This window comes from Jaculus jaculus, chromosome 6 (assembly GCF_020740685.1).
Source record: "Jaculus jaculus isolate mJacJac1 chromosome 6, mJacJac1.mat.Y.cur, whole genome shotgun sequence".
In the NCBI taxonomy this organism is placed as follows: Eukaryota; Metazoa; Chordata; class Mammalia; order Rodentia; family Dipodidae; genus Jaculus; species Jaculus jaculus.
The window spans coordinates 148,864,189-148,885,613 of NC_059107.1; the positions used below are offsets into that span (position 1 = coordinate 148,864,189).

At 44.1% G+C, this 21,425-nt stretch overlaps 1 protein-coding gene across 2 annotated transcripts in view; it reads left to right on the forward strand.

Moving 5' to 3' along the window:
- The window catches only part of Tcp11l2 (t-complex 11 like 2), a 37,773-nt gene extending 21,861 nt beyond the window's left edge, over positions 1 to 15,912 (forward strand). For both annotated transcript variants that reach the window (XM_045153125.1, XM_004650572.2), the window contains exons 7-10: positions 5,005 to 5,186; positions 5,379 to 5,560; positions 8,283 to 8,455; positions 13,346 to 15,912. In XM_045153125.1, coding sequence (XP_045009060.1) covers positions 5,005 to 5,186; positions 5,379 to 5,560; positions 8,283 to 8,455; positions 13,346 to 13,590 — 782 coding nt within the window. In that variant the 3' untranslated portion in view covers positions 13,591 to 15,912. The remainder of the gene's footprint in view (positions 1 to 5,004; positions 5,187 to 5,378; positions 5,561 to 8,282; positions 8,456 to 13,345) is intronic.
- Positions 15,913 to 21,425: the final 5,513 nt, after the last annotated feature.

A 21,425-nucleotide genomic window follows, 5' to 3' on the forward strand; every position in this document is an offset into this window, starting at 1 on the left:
GCCTCCCAAGGGCTGGGATTTAAAGGTGTGCACCACCACGCCGGGCTCAAGACCTCATCTTTCCAGTGACACATTTTTAATGCAGAAGGACTGAACTCAATAAGTAAACTTGTTTAATGTGCTAGGACAGTCTCACATAGGCATTGCCACACATTCTTTAAAGTCAAAAGCTCCAGGTTAATGAGACCAAACGAAATGGGAAGGAATTGAGAAAGATACCTGATGTTGACCTTTGGCCTCTATATACATGCACACGCACCCCCACCTACACACACACACCCCACACACAATGTGTGTGTGGGGTGTGTGTGTGTGTGCACGTGCATGTATTTAAATGTTTGAGGAGGAATTTCAATCTACTTTGTTTTTTTCTCTTGGTTCCTTTTTTATTTTCAGTCTATCTGTGTTCAGTCTGCACTTAGCTGTTGCCACTTAAAAATTCTACCAAATATGTACTTTATGAGAACTGTAATATAAAAAGCAATTTGTTGCTAGTGGTAAATCTTAGAACCAGATCTGACAGAAAATGAAGTGAGTTTTGGGCTGGAGAGATGGATTATTGGTTGAGGTATTTGCTGGCAAAGCCAAAGGACCTAGGTTCTATTCCCCAGGATTGTGCCAGATGCACAGGAGTTCTTTTTCAGTGGCCGAAGGCACTGCCATGCCAGTTCTCTCTCTATATAAAAATAAATTGAAAAATAAAGTGAATTTTGCCCTAAGGCAGATAGCCCAGTAGAGAAATATTACCTCTAAACTTGAAGCCTCCTGGAACAGTCCCCAGTATGATTCCATTTGGCCCATGATGTAAGGGATAAGTAATTCAGAGCTGAAGGGAGCTCGTGTGAGCAGCAGTAAATAAATGCACATCACCGTGGGAATCGGAGGTTCTCAGTCTCTAAGTGGACATTGAACCATGTCTAGAGGTGCCTTTGACTGTCCCAGTCTGGCAGGGTTGGGGCTGGAGGAACATAGAGTACCACTGTCATCCAGTGGGCAGAGGCCAGGAGTGCCACCAAACACCCCTGTGGTGTTTAGGCAGCAAGGACCAAAATGTCAGGAGTCAGACTGACACACTCCTGTAGGTCCGGAGTTGGAAGGTCTATTTCATGATGGCCCAAAGAAATGTCTGTGCTCCAGGATATTTTTGGCTTCAGTAAACAGGGAGTCGCACTTGAGCCCCTGGGAATTGTGCTGTGCTTGTTTTGTTCCGTGGGCCGCCCCACTTGAAGTGAGCATCTGCTGAGGTAGCTGGATGTCGGCAGAATCTGCTGGTAGCAAGGAGCTTCCACTCAGGATAGCTGCCAAGCACCTGCTGCTAACTGTGGTCCAGATAGTAGTAAAACTTAAGAGTCACGTGCTTTAAAAGGCATGAATGCAAGACCTCATCACTCCAGGGACGCATTTTAAAAAATATTTTAAAATTTATTTTCAGGCAGAGAGAGAGAGAATGAATGTGCCAGGGCCTTGAGCCACTGCAAACGAACTCAGACACATGTGCCACTTTGTCTAGTGACACATATTTAATGCAGAATTAGACTATACATGCATAAGTAATGCATGTAAAACCCAAATAAAGTCTGTATCCAAGTTAGTGATACTGTACCAGTCCATCCCCTGGATTTGACAATATACTGTGGTGCTATGTATAATGATATCCTTGCAGGCAGCTTGGTGAAACAGTATGCAGAAATTCTCTGTACTGCTATTTTTACACCTTCTTTTGTCTTGAACTATTTCAAAATTAGAAGTTGTTTTTCAAAGCCCTAAAAAGGAAGAATGAACTGTTGACATATAAGTCAACATGGATAAGCTTGAAAAGTGAACTAAGCATATATGACTGCATTTATGTTAAACTCTAGAAAGTCAAGCTATACCATGACGTTAGCAGTAAAAGTAGTTGAGTGCAAATCAACGAGGAAGGGAGATGAGGGAACCTTCTGGGGCAATGAAAACGGTTTGTATCTTGTTTGGGGTACTTGGGGCACAGATATGGTATGGTCAAAACTGGGCTGGGCATGACGGTGCATACCTTTAATTCCAGCACTTGGGAGGCGGAAATAGGAAGATTACTGAGAGTTCCAGGCCAGCCTGAGAATTCCAGTCAGCCTAGGCTAGAGAAAGACCCTCCATTGAAACACCACAATTAAAAAACTGACCAGGGCTGGAGAGATGGTTAAGGCACTTGCCTTCAAAGCCAAAAGACCCAGATTCAATTCCCCAGGACCCACCTAAGCCAGATGCACATGGTAGCACATGCATCTGGAGTTCATATGCAATAGCTAGAGGACATGGTGTGCCCATTCTCTCTGTCCCCCTCTCCCTACCCCCCTCTCTCTGCCTCTTTATCTCACTGCCTCTGAAATAAATTTTTAAAAATTAAAAAGAAAACTGGGGGCTGGAGAGACTGCTTAGCAGTTAAGGCTCTTGGGTTCGATTCCCCAGTACCCACATAACCAGATGCACAAGGTGGCACATGTGCCTGGAGTTTGTTTGCAATGGCTAGAGGCCCTGGTGTGTCCATTCTCTCTCTGTCTCTTTCTTTCTCTCTGCCTCTTTCTCTCTGTGCCACTCTCTCAAGTAAATATAAAGCTGGGCAAGGTGGCACACGTCTTTAATCCCAGTACTCAGGAGACAGGTAGAAAGATTGCCATGAGTTCGAGGCCATCCCAAGACTGTATACATAGTGCATTCCAGGTCAGCCTGGGCTAGAGCAAGACCATACATTAAAAAAAAGGGAAAAAAAATTTTTTAACTGACTGGACTCTTAGGAGCTGAACATCTTATTGTATGACACTATTCTGTACCTGTAAATATGTGTGAATTTGTATGTGTGGAAAAAAGTAAAATGAAAGTCATTTTTTAAAAAGCAAAGGTAAGTAAATTTACTAGAAGCTGATTACTTCCTCATTCTTTCACTATTGTCTATAGTCATAAGTTTTTGTTTTTTTTTTAAATTTGAGCCAGGTATGGTGGCACACACCTTTAATTCCAGCACTCAGGAGTCAGAGGTAGGAGGATCGTTGTGAGTTTGAGACTACATAGTGAATTCTAGGTCAGCCTGGGCTAGAGCAAGACCCTACCTCAATAAACCAAATAATAAACTGGGCGTGGTGGCGCACACCTTTAATCCCAGCACTCGGGAGGCAGAGGTAGGAGGATTGCCATGAGTTCAAGGCCACCCTGAGACTACATAGTGAATTCCAGGTCAGTCTGGACCAGAGTGAAATCCTACCTCAAAAAAACAAATAAATAAGTAAATAATAAAAAAATAAACCAAATAATAATAATAATTTGAGGCAGTGACTGAAAGAGGCAGACACATCCAATATGACGGCACATACCTTTCTTAATCCCAGCACTCAGGAGGCAGAGGTAGGAGGGGATCGCCTTGAGTTCAAGGTCACCCTGAGACTATATAGTGAAGGCCAGGTCAGCCTGGGCTAGAATGAGCCCCTATCTCAAACATCTTCCCGCCCCCCCCCCAGAAAAAAGGCAGACAGAGAATGGGTATGGGCATACCAGGAATCTTCTGCTACTGCAAATGAACTCCAGTTGCATGTGCCACTTTGTGCACCTGGCTTTTTACACGGGTACTGGACAATGAAACCTGGGCCATCAGGCTTTACAAGCAAGTGCTTTAACCAGTGAGCCATCTCACCAGCCTCTGAGATTCTTTTCTGTTTGTTTCTTGAGCTTCGTTAAACCTTGGACCTGATAGAAGCATTTGGTAGCAGTGTGCTACCTGGGCATCTGTTCCCAATTTCACATTCAATTTTTCTCTCCCCGCTTGCTCATTCTACACAAGAGGAAACCAAAAGCTTGAGAAAGAAGTGAGGCCTGGAGATAAAGATGTGAGAGCCTCGGGGTTGGGGGTTGTGGATAGAATGGAAGCCTTGAAATGGAGAGCAATCTCTGGTGACGATGAGGAGTAGGAAATTCACGCTGACTAGACACCATCATGTACGGAGCGGGCTGAGGAAGAGAAGGCCTCTTAACGAAACGCAGGACAGCTGCAGGAAGCCAGTGATGAATTACAGAAAACAGGACAAGGAAGAATCCAGGAGGATGTTTTCAGAGGGGCAAGGATGATCAGCTAAGAAACAAAAGGTCTTTGTGGATTTGACAATCAAAAGGTGGCTGGTGGCCTCTAGGGCATCATGGGACGGCTGCACGTCAGGCCTCGCTAGCCTGCGCTCCATTCTGAGGACTGGGCCTCGCATTCGCTCAGCTGTGGGAGGACCCTACAAACTGCTGATTTGCTGCATTCAAGCATTCGTGAAGGCCTGTTCCCCCTACGTAACATTTCTCATTCCTTACCCTTTGTCCTCCATTGCATTGCTCTTTTCTAGTTACTCTTTTTTTCTTAATATCTATTTGAGAGAGAAAGAAAGACAGATAGAATGGGTGTACTAGGGCCTGTAGTCACTGCAAAAGGAGCTCCAGACACATGTGCCACCTTGTGCATCTAGCTTATGTGGGTACTGGGGAATTGAACTTGGGTCTTTAGGCTTTGCAGGCAAGTGCCTTAACTGCTAAGCCATCTCCCCAGCTCTCCACTTACTCTTGTCTGAACGCTTGCAACAGCCTGTCATCTTGACACACTCAGTCCTCCTCTCAAGTGGCTTTTCTGACAGGTATGTCTGATCATTTCAGTTACAGCTTCTGTGTGTAAGCTGGAGTCTGCAAATACTATATGATAGGAGGGGCTGGGGAGATGGCTCAACAATTAAAGGCTCTTTCTTACAAAGCCTGCAGGCATAGGTTCAATTTCCCAGTACCCATGTAGAGAGCCAGACGCACAAAGTGGCACATGTATCTGGAGTTTGCAGTGACAGAGGGACCCGATTCATCCCCCCTCCCATTTCTCTGCTTGCAAATAAATAAATATTTTTTAAAAAGAATGATAATTGTTCTTGGCATGTAAACATAAGTCTGCATCTTGGGGAGGTGACAGTTTGAATCAGACACTCGGAGCTCAGGATGAAAATGTTTTTTCACTCTTAGATGCTCTCAAGCAAACTACAGAATGGCTAAAAGAATCTATAGATGAAGAATTACTAAATTCGGAGACTGCTGTAAGTCCTGGGGCTGAAGCCAGCTCACCAAGCCTGAGCCCTATGCTGATCCTACATAACAGTTTCTTGAAACTACTACAGTGGGATTATCAGAAAAAAGGCTTACCAGAGGTAAGTTTTTCCTCCCCTCAACTTTCCACTATTTTAATTAGAAAGTTTGGACTTTGAGTCAGCTAGCCTGTCTGTGTTACATATGGTTTAAAATCAAATGAAATGGGAGTTTGGATATGCCATTGCCTGTCTTACATTTTCATAGTATTATGATTTTCTTTCTATTTTTTACATTTTAAATAAATACACTAGACACTCATAACAGATGAAATACGACTTCAAGAGCTGACAGAAAAGCTGAATCAATTGAAAATTATTGCCTGCTTGTCCCTAATTACCAACAACATGGTGGGTGCTATTACAGAAGGCCTGCCTGAGCTTGCAAACAGGTTAAAAAGGATTTCAGCTGTTCTACTTGAAGGCATGAATAAAGTGTAAGTTCCTTGTGTTTGTGTCTGTTCCCTCATGTGCTCAAGGCTCTATGTGTGTTTCGGACAATGAATGTAACCTAGGACATCTGGATGTGATAGTCACAACTTTCACAATTGTGCTTCAGAGCTTACCGTACGCTTATCACTTCTGGAATTTCTTTCACATCTCTGACATCCTGGATGTCCTTTCATAGGAAGGCAGGGTGTTTTCCAGGGCTAGCGCAGGGATGAGTGTCATGTCTCCCCTTTCAGTGGGTATGTACAAGAGTTTTCTTTGACAGTCCTGTGGGGTAAAAACAAAACCCAAAAAATCCACTGAGCCCAGCATTGAGACTTGCCGGTCACAGTGGGTTTCTAGGTTCAGTGGCTGGATTTTTGTTTGCTTGTTGTTTTTTTTTTTGTTGTTGTTATTTTTTCTTTTCTTTTCATTTTACGAGTTAGGGTCTCATTCTAGCCCAGGCTGACCTGGAATTCACTGTGTAGTCTCAGGCTGGCCTTGAACTCATGGCAATCCTCCTACCTCTGCCTCCCAAGTGCTGGGCTTAAAGGTGTGTGACACCACGCCCACTTTGTTTCATCATTGTTCAATGAATGATTACTGACTTCATGACTTCAACCTGCTGGAAGTCTTTAGAGATGGAGAAGCAGCCTTGAAAATTTTCTTTTCTGCTAAACTCATCTCCAGTATTCTAGACACTTCCACTGAATGCTAGAATCCCACTTAGATTTTGCACAGAAGTCTTCCCATTGCAATTGCATCCGTCTGGTGCCTAGTTTCGTCTTTAGCCAGATGTTCCCAGGAGTCTCATGTCCGCTCCCCAGCTGGCACGCCTTGCAGGTGTTTTCTGAGCCGGGTCTTCATTCCTGCTGCCGAAGGGCGATGCCGCTGTGCTCCCCACTGCTCAGTGCACAAATCAACTGATAAAACCCCAGAATAAGTCCAAGGGCTCAGGATTTTGAGCTGAAACTTGATGGATAGGATTCGCCATGGGGGTGAGCAGAAAGAAAAGGGCAAACCAAGCCTTGGCCTGGGTCTGACTAAGGCCCCGTCCTTTCTGCTACATTAGTGACGTTCATATTCCAGGACCCAAGACCTACGCTGAAACAAACCCTTTGCTTGCAGTCGGGCCATCTCAGGATCTCCTCACAGTCCACGACAGTCACTTTCAAGCTGTTAGTGAACACGCAGTGTTGCCGAGTGCTATAGCAACAAATAGAAACTCGTTACTCAGAGGACAGGCTGTCAGATCACATGAACAGGGATTAAACTCAGCTCTACTGTGGTCTTGTTATGTATGATTGAACAAGTTCCCAAGTCCCTCTGAGCCTCATTTGCTCACTTGCAAATAGGAAATAGTAATAATTTTATCTAGTTTGGAATTGTGCAAACATATTTCATGGGAAACTCTTAGCACAGGGGTCTGGCATGGTACGTGCTCAGTGAATGTTAGTATCTAATTGTGTAGTTGTTAAGTTGTCCTGATTATGGTTTCAGTTGGCTGTTTATCTGGCTGTTTTATTTAATTTTTCTTCTTTGCCAGGGAATAAGGTCATCAGTGTACAAGTAGCCTCATTATGAAATGGACAATAGCATTCATAATATAATAGAGCAGATGGTTCTAAATCACCAGTTGACCCAGATGTCACCTTGGCGTGTACTAAAATTTAATTTTTCCTTTAGCTTAAGCCATAGTGATTAAGAGCAAGAGAAAGCTAGAGTGGTACTTTGAGTGGGTAAGAGAACCAGGAGGTAAAGATTTTCTAAAACTATCTACCTACCTTGGGGCTGGAGAGCTCCAAAGGCTGGTCCACTGTGATCCAGGATCGAACACCAAATTTATTGACATCAGTAATGACAATAGCAACATACCATTCTTTTGTCCCTTCTCGTTAAACATTCACTATGTTCTTGACCAACTGCTGAGAGTTCACACAGGCATGTAGCAGGTTTGGTGCTAGAACCTCGATTTGAAGCAAGGTTTTGTCTGACAGTAGAGATTAAGTTCTAATTCTCTCCGTATCTGCCTCTTCTCATCAGACCTTCTCCTATCTCACCCAAGAATCCCGTTTTGCAGAGACTCACCATAAAGACCCATTTTGGATTAGAGCAGTTACAGTTATTTGCTTGTGTAGAGGATTTAGCATATGTCCTTATTAAGTCCTTCTCTTAGTAATTAAATAACCCAGTCCTTATTTACTGTATTTGAGATTATTCATCATTGAGAGTAACAATGGGGAATTTACTGTTTTTGGTTGTGCTGTCTCTAGAGTTTTGGGTAATTTGGCCTCTGGATGTCTTTGGAATGAATCCACTTAAGACCAGTGGTTTTTGTTTTTGTTTTTGTTTTTTTTTTTTTGAGAAATGATATTTTCTGTCCCTTTCTGATAATCTGTATTGTAAATGGGGTTTCAGACTGCTTTTAGGGACCATGCTTTTCTGTTCTTGCTTTCCTATTCAGGCACTAAGTACACAGGTACTGAAAGATCTGTTCTATGAGTGGGGTGGTAATTGGGAGGAGCTGCTATTTTCTATACTTATCCTAAGAGAAGTAATTATTGTTGGTATAAGAAAAAATTGGTAAACATTTGATATAAGTGGGTATGTTTTAAAACAAACCAAAAATTACCTTAAGAATGAAAATTTGCCCTGATAGGATTTGCTCTATGTTTTATAGGACCTTTAACTTGAAGGAAGCCCTGATAGGATTTGCTCTATGTTTTATAGGACCTTTAACTTGAAGGAAGCCCTGAATTCCATTGGTGTTCAGACTTGTGTTGAGATTAATGAGGCCCTGAAAGAGAGAGGCTCGCCACCTTTAAATACTGAGGTTCAAGCTAATCTTGTTGGTCAGTTTTCAAGCATTGAAGAGAAGGACAATCCTGTCCGGTCCTTGATTGGTGAGTCTTCATTTTCTATCAGCTTTTGCTTCCATTTCAGTTTGCTTTACCTTGCTGGATTTGGCTAATGTTTAGTGTGAGTCATATTTGTGTCTTAAATACATTTCTAACTCTGAGACTACATCATGAGTTCCAGGTCAACCTGGGCTAGAGTGAGACCCTACATTGAAAAACCAAAAAATAAAAAATACATTGCTGAAAGCTTCTGTTTAGGGAACATTTTGTAGTTTAGAATGCTCAACCAGGGCTGGAAAGATGGCTTAGCAGTTAAGGCACTTGCCTGTGAAGCCTGAAGACCCATATTCGACTCTCCAGGTCCTACCTAAGCCAGACGCACAAGGAGATGCAAGCGTGCAAGGTTGCACATGTGCACAAGGTAGTGCATGCATTTGGAGTTCGATTTTAGTGTCTAGAGATCCTGGCGTTCCGATTCTCTCCCTTCCCCCTTGTTCTCTCTCTCATCAAAAAAGAAAAAAGACTGTTCAACCAATCAAGTTCACACAGTTATTCTAACATTCCCAAACCTACAGAATGTGAAACACTTTTGATCCTAAGCATTTTGAGTAAGCGTTACTCATCCTGTATTTTGGAGTATAAATATTGAAAATTTTCAAAGGTGTGGGTGTCACTACTGTTTCTCTGTTCTTGTGGGTGACAAAGTTTTATTATGCAGCCAGTAGATTTATGTGGGGTTTTTTTTTTGGTGGGAGGGCAGAATCACATCCTAGTCCAGGATGACAAGGAACTCATTATTTAGCCCAGGCTGGCCTTGAAGCACACTGCTCCTACCCTAAGTCTCCTGAGTGCTGGGATTACAGGCATCTACCATCATGCCTGGCTTAGGTTTATGAAGTGATAAAGAGATGCTGATTCTGTGAAATCCTGGACCAGCGCACAGTTGCAAGCAGCCAGTAGTGTGTTCATAGATAGATGATCCTGCCATAAGCCAGCCTAGGGGAACAGAGGCCCCTTCTTGATCGGTGTCAAAGGTAGAAAGGCTGGAAGTTGGTGGCATGATGAGTGGTTTCGTTTTGGACTTCTCAGAATGTGTCAGTTGGGACTTGCTGTTACCTGTGACAAAGAATCTAATGCCTCAGCTAGTCAGCTAGTTGAGGTGGAAAAGGACACGTGCTTTCTCTCAGAGCTGACTGGAAGGGCCAGGGCCAGTGCTGCCTGCTTATGGGGTACATTCAGAGCTCACTGGTTTCCCGCCTCAGTCTCAGCACTGCCTTCTTCTGGGCTTGCTGCCTACACAGTCAGTAGCTCAGGCTGTAGCCTCCATCTTTCTACTCTTACATCATGCAAAACCCAGGAGTCTGCCTCCCTGTTAGTTCAGTCCCTGAGCCAGCGTGGAGCCCTGCTGGCTGTGGTGACCTGACTGTCGGTCATGTGCCATTCCTCTAAATCAGTCATGCTGGCAGAAGAGAAGAAGCTGAAGCCTGAGGCTGTGCACTCACTCCCTTCCTGGAGTCAGGGACCACCAGTCTGTCGTACTCAGGTACCAGATGAGACTCGGAGAGAGATGGTGGTTCTTCCACACAAAGTCAGGGTGCTCTTGCCATAATAAAGGAGAGGGGCTGGTGTTTGTAAAATGAAATTGTCTACAACAGAGGTTGAGGAATAAGACTGGAAGGAGAAAGTCAAGGTAGAATTAGACTCTGCTCGCATCCTAGGATTAATCTGTACACTTTCCAAGTGCAGCATTGGCTGCTCTAAGAAAGCAGACATGTTTGATTGTTAACGGAGGCTCTGCACTGGTTTTCTTATCCTTACCCTGGGAACGTGGGATACCGGGGTTCAGTTGTACCACCTGCCTGAGTGGCCCCAGGCTTTGACCCTGCCCTCGGAAAGGCACAGTGCTAGGGATCAGCATTGCTGTTGGCAGTAGAGCCTGCTGACGGGCGAGGACCATGGTGAATCGTAACTCTGAGTCACCTGTCACAGTCCTTGCCTTCACATGATGTCCTCTGTCTGCCTTCATAGCATGTGGTTTCTAGCAGAGCAAGTAAAAGCTGCAGGACTCTTTCAGGAAGAAGAAAGACAATGGGGACGAGACATGTGCTGCAAGGGCCCTGTTAGCATGCAGACCTCCCGAGCGCAGCGGACGTGCTTATTCCCGGCCGTCTCTTGCACAGTGCTGATCTGGAAGGATGAAGTCACTCTTGCTGGGGAAGGGTTAGGATTCTTAATCTAGCCTGTTGACTCCAGAGCTCAGGCTCCTATCTGTCCAGCCCAAAATTTCAGGCAGAGCTGGCGCCCTGTAGCTGATGAGCTCTGGCTGAGTGGCCCAGGCATCCTTTCATTATTTGTTTTTATTTTTTGTGTGTGTTTTGTGTGTGCATGTTCATATGTGTGCATACAGGTGTGCACATGTCACAGTGCACATGTGGAGGTCACAGGACAGCTTTGGGGGTCAGTCCTTACCTTCCACCTTCTTGGAAGCAGGGTCTTTCATTGTTCAGCGCTGCATTCATCAGCCAGCTAGCCTATAAGCTTCTAGCAAGTTCTCCTATTTCTGCTGCTGCTTTTTTTCTTTTTAAATTTAATTTTACTTATTTATAAGAGAGAGAGAATGGCTGAGCCGCACATGCCTTTAATCCCAGCACTCGGGAGGCAGAGATAGGATTGCCATGAGTTCCAGGCCACCCTGAGATTCCATAGTGAATTCCAGGTCAGCCTGGGCTAGAGTGAGACCCTACCTCGAAAAACCAAAAAGAGAGGGGGGGGGGGATGGAGGGAGGGGGAGGGAGAGCCAGAGCTCCTAGCCACTGCTAACAAACTACAGATGCATGCGCCACCATGTGCATCTGGCTTATGTGGGTTCTGGGGAATTGTACCTCGGTCCTCAGGCTTTGTAGGCATACAGATTGCTAAGCCATCTCTCCAGCCCCGAGGTGCTACATCATCCAGTTGTATGTGGGCTCTGTGGATCTTAACTTGGGTACTCCTGCGTGCATGGCAAGTGCTTTATCCACGGAGCCATCTCCCCAGCCCCGGGCCCATCTTTGGATGAGGGAAGTAATGCCGTGTCAGGAGGAAAGTGGGGGAAAGAAGAGAAGGTGCTTTGTTGTTGTTGTTGTTTTTGGGTTTTTCTTTTTGTTTTTTTGAGGCAGGGTCTCACTCTAGCCTGAGCTGACCTGGACTTCACTACATAGTCTCAGGGTGGCCTCGAAGTCACAACATTCCTCTTACCTCTGCCTCACAAGGATTGGGATTAAAGGCCTTCACCCACCACATCCAGCAGAAGGTACCTCTTAAAATCTGATAAAGCCTTTGGTTTCCCAGCTCTCCCCAGGTCAACCTACCTGTCCTTGCACATCGAGAGCATTTTTAAATCTCAGTCAGAGCACTGCTGCCCTAGCAACGTGAGCTACCACCATCTTGAGTGCCTCTCCTCTGACTCCGGTAGCTGAGGGTTGGCAGGGACTCCATTTGGCTGCTTCTCACTGGACAAATGCTCCTGTAGTCTCAGACAGAGTCACTGTTCAGAATAAGAATGATTTTCAAAAGGTTTCTTTTCCTTTTCCTTTTTTACAGGGGAGGGGGAGCAGCTTTTTGAGGTAGGGTCTTGCTCTAGCCCAGGTTGACCTAGAATTCACTATGTAGTCTCATGCTGGCCTCAAACCCACCCTCCTACCTCAGCCTCTGGGATGCTATGGTTAAAGCCGTGCCCCACCACGCCCTGCTTGGGTTTCATTTTGAAACGTTCCCTGTGGCAAAATGTTTGGACCATATCTGTGATAAAGACATACTGAGGCCTGGGCGAGTCAGACAACCAGTCTTACAGGAAGCCGTGCACAGTTCACTGGGCATATGCCTACAAAGAAATTACCAGAAGTTAAGCACTTGGACCTTGGCATATCAAGAAGGCTCTCCCAGTGTTGGCCGTGGCTTTCCTCCCCATTCAGAGCCCCCGTCCTCCAGCGCCTCACGTTCTTGATTGACATGCTGTTTGTTTACAAAAGGGATTACACATCTCACTGTATTACCAGTCCTTTGAAAAGATAATAGGAAAACTAGAAATTTCAGGGCTGGAGAAATGGCTCAGTGGTTAAGGGGCTTGTCTGCAAAGCCTAATGACCTGGGTTCAATTCCCCAGTACCCATGAAAAGCCAGATGCACAAAGTGGCGCATGCATCTGGAATTTATTTGCAGTGGCTAGAGGTTCTAGTACTCCCATTTTCTGTCTCTGTCTCACTTCTTTCTGTCTCTCTCTGCTTGCAAATAAAATGAAAATATTTTAGAAAAAAGTAGAACTTTTTCAAATATATGCAAAAGCCAAGTGAAAATGATGTATGGATCACTTGTGTAGATTCCAGGCACATTTTTAGAAGTAACCTTCAATTGCCCAAGTGATGAATAGATAAGTTCTCCTTGTTAAAACATTACAGGTAAGGCCCAAGTTATCTATTCTTGCCTCTTCCAGGCTCCATTCCTTCCTGGCTCCCACGATTTTCCATTTGGTATTTTATATATTGTTTTCATTCCAGTCTCGCTTAAATTTGGCCAACTATTTATGATGTGCTAGCCACATATCAGACCAGAAAAATAAATACACAAGAGCCATAGCCCTTCCCTAGTAACCCAGCCTTGTTCATGTGGTAGTGGCAGTAGGCAAGAGTGGAAGTCAGTCTTGCCTCTTGAGGCTTACACATGGAACTAGTAATGCTGGCTTTTCCACAGCCTTGTGCATTAGCAAAAGCAAGTCATAAGACCAGTCCACATTTTAGGGATGGGAGACGCGCTCTATCACTAATGGAAGGAACTGCCACCTGGATACAGGGAGGCTTAAATGGAAGCCTTATTGCAATCAGCTTATACAGTTACCTGTTTCTTAAAATTATGTACTTTAATAACAGGACAGATAAGATACCATTTTTTTTTCTTTAGATAAACGAATCCAGTTGTACATGAAAAGCCTGCTTTGTCTGCCAAGCCCTCAGAAAAGCATGCCTCCCATGCCAGGAGGACTTGATGTCATTCAGCAGGAGCTGGAGGTGCTAGGCTGTCAATATGCAAACATCGTGATTCTCAACAAGCAAATCTATGGATCATTCTATGCAAGCATATTCCGAAAGCTGCTCTTTGGGGATGAAGGCCTGGGAAAGGTGGATGCTTCACTTCCAGCTAAATAAAGAGAAACTGACTTTGGAGAAGAGATGGAAATTCCAGCACTTTGGTATCCAGGCCATTTCTGTTGGCATTATAGATGCGGCACATTCTGAGTATCGTCTGGGGAGCAGTGTTTGTCTGAATCTGTGTAATCGGGTAATGTTAGTGTCAGAGAAGATCCACATATCCTATAGACCCTTTTGTGTGTATCGTTTTCAGGTTTAAAGCACACAGTTCCTAATTATATTACCTATATAATACTTATGTTATGTCAACCTTTATATTAAGCATTTATATTTAGATTCTTCAGCCTGAAAGGAGTTATTTTCATTTGTCACTATTTATAGCTAATGGTTTTTAACTTTGATATAACTTCTTAAAGGCTTGAAAGTTGTAAGGATAACCAAGGGAATTCTTATTTGAATAAATGACATGAAATAAACATTATCATATTTGAACTGTATAGTTATTTTTTAGTAAGTATAATAGAAACTTACATGTAAGTCCTCAAATCCTGCAGAATACCAAATTGTATTTTATAATAACAATTGTCAGTATTTATTTAGAAGTTAAAATTTGTTAAGTACATCTTAATGATATGTGCACATTTTAGATAAAATCTCCCATCTTTGTTAGTGAAAATAGAAACCCCTGTCCTTCTAAATTTGATTTGAATTGTTGGGTTTTTTCTTAGACATTAACTTGCTCTCTGAGAGAAACAATTTTTGCACAAAACAATAATTAATGTCCTTGCATTTCTCAGGCCATTGTAGATTTATATAAGATCTTGCTATTTTTATAAAGGCAAGACTGGCTTTATAAAAGAATGGAAGTAAGAAGGGAAGTTTCAGGTAAAATGAGATGCCATTCTCCACAAAGTTCACATGAAAAAGAGTTGAACTTTGGAGTTTCTTGACATACAACTTAAGTAGAAAACGCCCCTTGTGCTGAGTAAATCTTGACCCTGTTATGACCACCTCTGATAGCGTGGTCATTAGCCCTTCCCGAGCATTAATTTCACTGGGCGTTATTGGGTGCTAATCATCACTGGGCATCTAGAAAAGTCCACTTATTCTGGAATCACATGTTCCTTTTGAGGTGTTGAGGCAAGTACTGTGGTTTGGGGGCACCCACCCTAGAAAGTGTTTTGGTTGCATAAAATAGATTTTTGGATTGTTTTTTTTTTCTTCAAGGACCCACTGAGCATTTGCTATTGAGCGGAGAAGGTGTATCAGAAGTTCAAAGTCTTCCTTTTTTCCTCCTCAGGCCTACCAGCACGGCCGAGTAGCATCCTTCTTTTATGAAGGTCTAGGAAATAACTGTGTGAATAAACTGTCTCCACTTTTTGTATTTTAGAAGAGCTCAGTTTTTAGGAAATTCTGAACGGCAGTTTCTTCCCCTAATGCTGCCTACGTTAGCCATCTTGTCCTTTTAAGCAGATATAAGAGGATGTGACTGAAGAGTAAGATGTTGGCCTCATGATCAGTTTGTCCTGTGTCCTGTGCTGCCCTGTTTTCCTGTGCTTATAAACCACAGGGGTTTCTAAGACTTCTGTGTTCATAGTCTCTGGAGCTGAGGTAGTTTTTATGGGGAGGGTCTGGCAGTAGAAGGCTCAAGAGTACTTAATGTCTCATGGGGTTTATTTTGTTGTTGCTTTTTGAAGTGAATTGTATGTTTAACGGGGCTGTGTTTTTATTATTGTAATCCAGCTGGCATTCGCTTATATACTTGATGATTCTGCAGTTGCCTGCAGGAATGCAATGTGCAAACATTTAAAAAATGCATTTAAGGGCTTGGTAGATGGCTCAGTGGGTAAGGCGCTTGCCATGCAAGCCTGAGGACCCGAGTTTCAATCTCCAGCACCCACCTAAATGCCACATGCCATGGAGGCACGCGTGTAATCCCGGCTCTTGGGAGGAAGACATGGGCATCCCCAGAGCAAGCTGGCTAGTTAGACTAAACGAATCAGCCAGCCCTGGGTTCAGTGAGAGACCTTGTCTCAATAAGTGAGGTGGAGAGTGATCAAGGAAGAGACCTGGTGTCGACCTCTGACCTTTCACACACGTGCATACGCGTGCGTGTGCACCCGCATGGACATGCGTATACACGCACACAACCCACACATACACAAAAAAATGCACTTAAAATGAAGGGCATTTTTAAAGTGGCAAAGTAAATCTTTATCTCAAGTCTTGATTTAGACAAGTACATTTATTAGGATGTAAAATCATAGCTTTTAGCATGTTTGTTTGGTTTTGACTTAAATGTTTACTTCTACTTTTGAAGATTTTCTTAACATCATTTTGTTTTGTACTATAAGCTTCATTAAACACATTAAGCACTTATTAAACTTGTGACATTTGCATTCTTTTACTGCTAAAACATGTATGTGGATACTAACTGAATTATTTCAAGATAACCAGTGTCTCTGCTTTTCTAACTACCTTTGGACGCCTCAGGGAAGTATATTGGACAGTCTTGTCTCCGTGGTAGTAGTTCTAGAATGATTCTCGTGCTGCTCTGCAGAGCTTGAAGATGGCAGGTCATTGTCACTCATTCAGTTCATCAGCACCTGCTGAGCATCTGCTGTGCGTCACAAGGACAAAGTCCTTGAGTTTAGTCTAGTGCTCACTTCAGCACAGACAACAAAACTGGATCATGTGGAGAAGCCTAACACAGCTCCTACATTGGATGGCATGCAGATTCCTGATACCCCATTTTTTGGGGTCTTTTTACTATTTCTTTAGCTATGGGGTTGTCCCATTCTGTACACCACCTGACGGAGATGGTACAAAGGCCAGTCTCTGAACAAGCACTGGTAGTTCTAGGGGTCAGCATCAGCTATCACCCCATATTTTTAAGCAAAATAAGCCAGACACATAAAAATATTACATGCTTTCTCTCACATGCAGGATCTAGATTTTTTTAAAAAAGACATGAAAACAGGACTATTTGGTAAGAGAGGAAAGGACCAGCAGGTGATAGGAAGGACGGCAGTATTGTGGCAGGGCGTGGATCTGATCAAAGTCCGTGATTGAAATGTTTTTTTTTTTTTTTTTAAGAGAGAAACTGGGCATGTTAACACAGTGTACTCCTAGCACTCAGTAGGCTGAGGCAGCCTCACAAATTTAAGGCCAGTCTAAGCTACATAGTGAAACTCTCAAAAAAGGCCATAGCTGGCCATGGTGGTGCACGCCTTTCATTCCAACACTTTGGGAAGCAGAGGTAGGATTTCCTTGAGTTTGAGGCCACCCTGAGACCATATAGTGAAGTCCAGGTCAGCCTGGGCTAGAGTGAGACCCTACCTCAAAAAACAAACGTCATAGTGAAACTTTCTGTCGCAGTCAGGTTCACATTGCTGGCAGAAATCACCCAACCAAGAGCAACTTGTGGAGAAAAAAAGATGGTTATTTTGGCTTATAGGCTCAAGGGAAAAGCTTCATGATGGCAGGGAAAGCGATTGCATGAGGAGAGGGTGGACATCACCCCCTGGCCCATATAATATGGTTAATAGGAACAGAGTGTGCTAAACACTGGCATGGAGACACTGGCTATAACACCCATAAGCCCACCCCCAGCAACATACTGCCTCCAGGAGTCATTAATTCCTTATCCTCCATCAGCTGGGAACCTAGCATTCAGAACACCTAACTTTACAGGGGACACCTGAATCAAACCACCACGCCTATCTAGTGCAATCTATGTTAATAATATTGATTTGCATTTTGTGTGGGTATGAGTGGGTACACCAGGGTCTCTTGCTATAGCAAATGAATGCCAGTCCAGCTCTACATGGGTGGGGAATTGAACCTGGCTGGCAGACTCTGCAAGCACACGCCTTAAACTGCTGAGCCATCTCCTCGCCCCAAAATTAACAAAAAATTAAATTTATGAACAAAAAACAATTATAGTAAGTCATAATAACTATAAAATATAATTTGTGCTAGTGGAAAACGTCACCAAACTGTTCCATGGAGATGATAATTCTTGAGCTAATACTTAAAGACAGGAATTTGCCAGGAACCAACAAAAGAAAAAAACCACAACAGGCCATATGCACAGTGAGTAATGAGGAGAAAGGGAGCTTACAGACCAGCACGAAGTAGAAGGATAAAGTGATGAGAGGCAAAACAAGAAAGAGCTGGAGAGATGGTTCAGTGGTTAGGGCACTTGCTCATCACGCCTAATAACTGTAGCTCAATTCCCCAGTATCCATTTAAAGCCAGATGCGCCACATGGTGCGTGCATCTGGAGTTCATTTATAGCAGCTAGAGGCCCTGGCACATCCATTCTCTCTCTGTGCCAGGCATGGTGGTTTAACCCTTTAATCCCAGCACTCGGGAGGCAAAGGTAGGAGGATTGCTGGGAGTTGGAGGCCAGCCAAAGACAACATAGTGAATTCCAGGTCAGCCTGGGCTAGAGTGAGACCTTACCTCAAAAAGGGTGGGGGGAGGTCTTTGGGGGATACACCTCAATTGCTTCATCCTGGAACAGATAAAAACAGCGACTGAGTCTTTGAAATAGAAGGTCATACACTCCTATGCTGGGAAGATTGGCCTGGCCAAGCCCTCTTGTTGGTAATGCTATGCTACTCCTGTGTGTGTGCTGTGTGTGTGCACATGCATACACGTGCACTCGCAGGAACACGTTGTGCTAGTGATAACCAACTACGGGAAAGTGGGACGATGTTCCAGAAGTTAAAAGTAAATTGCTTGTAAAGGACCCATGTAAAGCCAAATGCATGAACTGGCACATGTGACTGGAATTCATTTACAGGGACAGGAGGCTCTGGCATGCCCATACACTCTTCCCTTCTTCTCTGCTCTTGCAAATTGATAAAATTTAAAAGAAAGCTCTCTGGGCTGGAAAAATGGTTTAGTGGGTAAAGGTGCTTGGCTTGCAAAGCCTGCTAACCTAGGTTTAATCCCCCAGTACCCACATGCAGACAGATACAAAAAATGGCACATGCATCTGAAGTTCATTTGCAGTGGTAAGAGGCTCTGGTGTGTTCATATTCTCTCTTGCAAATAATTTTTTAATGGTTGTATTTATTTATTAGAAAGAGAGAGAGAATGGGCATACCAGAGCCTCTAACCACTGCAAACAAACTAGATGCATGTGCCACCATGTGCATCTGGCTTACATGGGACCTGGAGAATTGAATCTGAGTTCTTAGGCTTTGCAGGCAAGCACCTTAACTGCTAAGCCATCTCCCCAGCCCATAATTTAAATAAAAATAAACTGACTTGGGCTGGAGATAATGGCTCAGTGGTTAAGTGGTTAAAAACACTGTTTTTGCAAATGGCCTGGGTTCAGTTCCTCGGTACTCACATATGGCCAGATTGACAAGGGCCCTGGAGTGCATATATCCTCCCCCTTGCTTGCTCTCTCTCTCCCTCTCTCTCTCTCTCTCTCTCTCTCTCTCTTTCTCTCTCTTTCATATATTTTTTTTAAAAAAACAACCTTGGGTAACTGAAGCAGTGAAGGAAATTATTGGATAGTCACAGGCTACCTCACAGGATTTTCTTAATTAGAAGAAATAGTTGGAAAATGGATGGGAATCAGAGCAGTATAAATTGCAGGCATCCAGCCACACACGGAGATTGATCCTCCACTGTCCTTGCTGTCTGCCCCGATTTGAAGTCCCAGATGTCACATTCATTTGAGTGATTCTAGATCAAGGCCCCAGGCTCTTATGCGGCCAGGGATGAGAGAGGGGAATAGTTGACCTTCTAGTCCTAGGGCCCCGCTAAAGCCATCCTATTGGGATTTAGCCTAGATAAGAAGACTATGTTGAGGAGCAGAAAGAGAAAACCCCCGCTATAGTGGACACTCACGAGGTCCTTAACACAGCACTGCTTCTGATTCCATCTAGGGGAAGACATAGTGACACAAAGTCGACCTTTATTAGAATGTCTATTTGCAGTGCTGAACAAATAGCTCCCAAGTCTCTGTGGCCTCAGTATAAGTGTGTGTGTGTGATGTAGGACGGGCTTCTCCACCCAATCCAAGGGCCCAGCTCCCATCCACCCTATGGTTGCTGTCCCTTGGATCTTCCTGCATTATTTTAGTAGATGGAGATAGTAAAGAATCATCCCTCATATCCAGAGTCCATCATGGGCCTCCAAGGAGGCCGTGTGCCAAAGAGGGGGTGCTGGCATGCATACTGTGGAAGCAGTAGTGGTCTCTACCTCACCCAGTGAACTTTCCAGCAAAGCAGGTTGAAAATCCTGTGTCTGTTCCAGTTGTGTGGAACTCCCCCAAAGCATCATGTTGAGGAAACTTTGAAGCCAGATCCACAATAAACAATGAAGCGTTCTGGGGCCTCCAAGGAATCAAGCTAGAACTGGGCTGAAAACTTTCCCCCTGCTGGCTCACTGTCATAGCGCTGGAAAGCGAAATGTGGATGCAGGGGATAAAAGCCATCAAGAGTCTTAACTGGCAGTGGACCCTGTGAACAACACAACTGACCAGCCAGGCAAGAAGTGCCCGCTGGCGCAGTACTGGCACAACTGTTATGGGAGGTAACCAACTGCTCTCTGATTGAATCTAAGGCCTGTTCCATGGGAAAGAATTCATGACCCATACTGAAAACCTATGGCTGTGGCTGGAGAGATGGCTTAGCAGTTAAGGCGTTTGCCTGCAAAGCCAAAGGACTCAGGTTCACCTCCCCAAGACCGAAGTAAGCCATATGCACAAGGGGCCACATGTGTATAGAGTTCATTTACAGTGGCTGGAGTCCCTGGTGTTCCCTATCTGCATCTTTCTCTCTCCTTCTCTCTTTCAAATAAATAAATGAAAAGAATACAAAATATTTTTTAAAACCTGGGCTGGGGAAATGACTTCACGGTTAAGGCATTTGCCTGTGAAGCTTAAGGACCCCAAATCGATTCCCCAGGACCCATGTAAGCCAGATGCAGAAGGGGGTGAATGCATCTGGAGTTCCTTTGCAGTGGCATGCCCATTCTCTCTCTCTCCCTCTCTCTCTCTCTCTGCCTCTTTCATTCTCTCTCTCACAAATAAATAAATAAACTAATTTTTAAATTAAAAAAAAAACAAAACAATGGCTAGGGAGGTCATGGTCCCTAGAGGGGAAACTACTGCTGTTGTTTAGTTGTGCCCATCAAATTGCCTCCTAAATATTTATGCCCGTTGACTAGTGCTGCTCTTACTTTTGATCAGATTAGCTTCTTTTTACAGATGGCAGTGACTACTGGGGAGACTCAAAACTTGTCAAAGTGCCAAGAATAAGTAACTGTTGAGTGTTCATTGCTAAACAACGCATCCATACATGTCAGTCCCTCCAAGGGTCAGAGAACTTTGTGGAGTAAGGACTGTACAGAGCATAAGAGTCAAAGGGTGGGAAGGAGTGCTTTGGAACGCTGCCTTCTGGACAGAGTGACCATCGCATCCATAGCCTCAGAGCAGTGTTGTTTCCTGCACAATATTGGGCCCATCAACAAATCTTCATGGATGATGGAGGATTGTGCAAAAGTTACATCAAAATAGAAGAGGGACTACTTGGAAAGAAAAGGGGGGGTTGGGCTTCAGGGATGGAGAGATGGCTTAGCAGTTAAGGTACTTGCCTGGGAAGCCAAAAGACTCAGGTTCAATTCCCCAGGACCCATGTGATCCAGATGCACAAGGTGGAGCATACCTCTGGAGTTCCTTTGCAGTGGCTAGAGACCCTGGAGTACCCACCCCCCCAAAAAAAATAAAGAAAAAGGAGGTTCAGTGGACAGAGAATGGGGGAGGGGGCAAAGGCACAAGATCTAAGTTTGAATGCACCCTACTATTTCATAGCTCTGAGTTCAAACTGGCCTTTTAATCTCCCTGAACTACAGTTTTCTACCCTGTC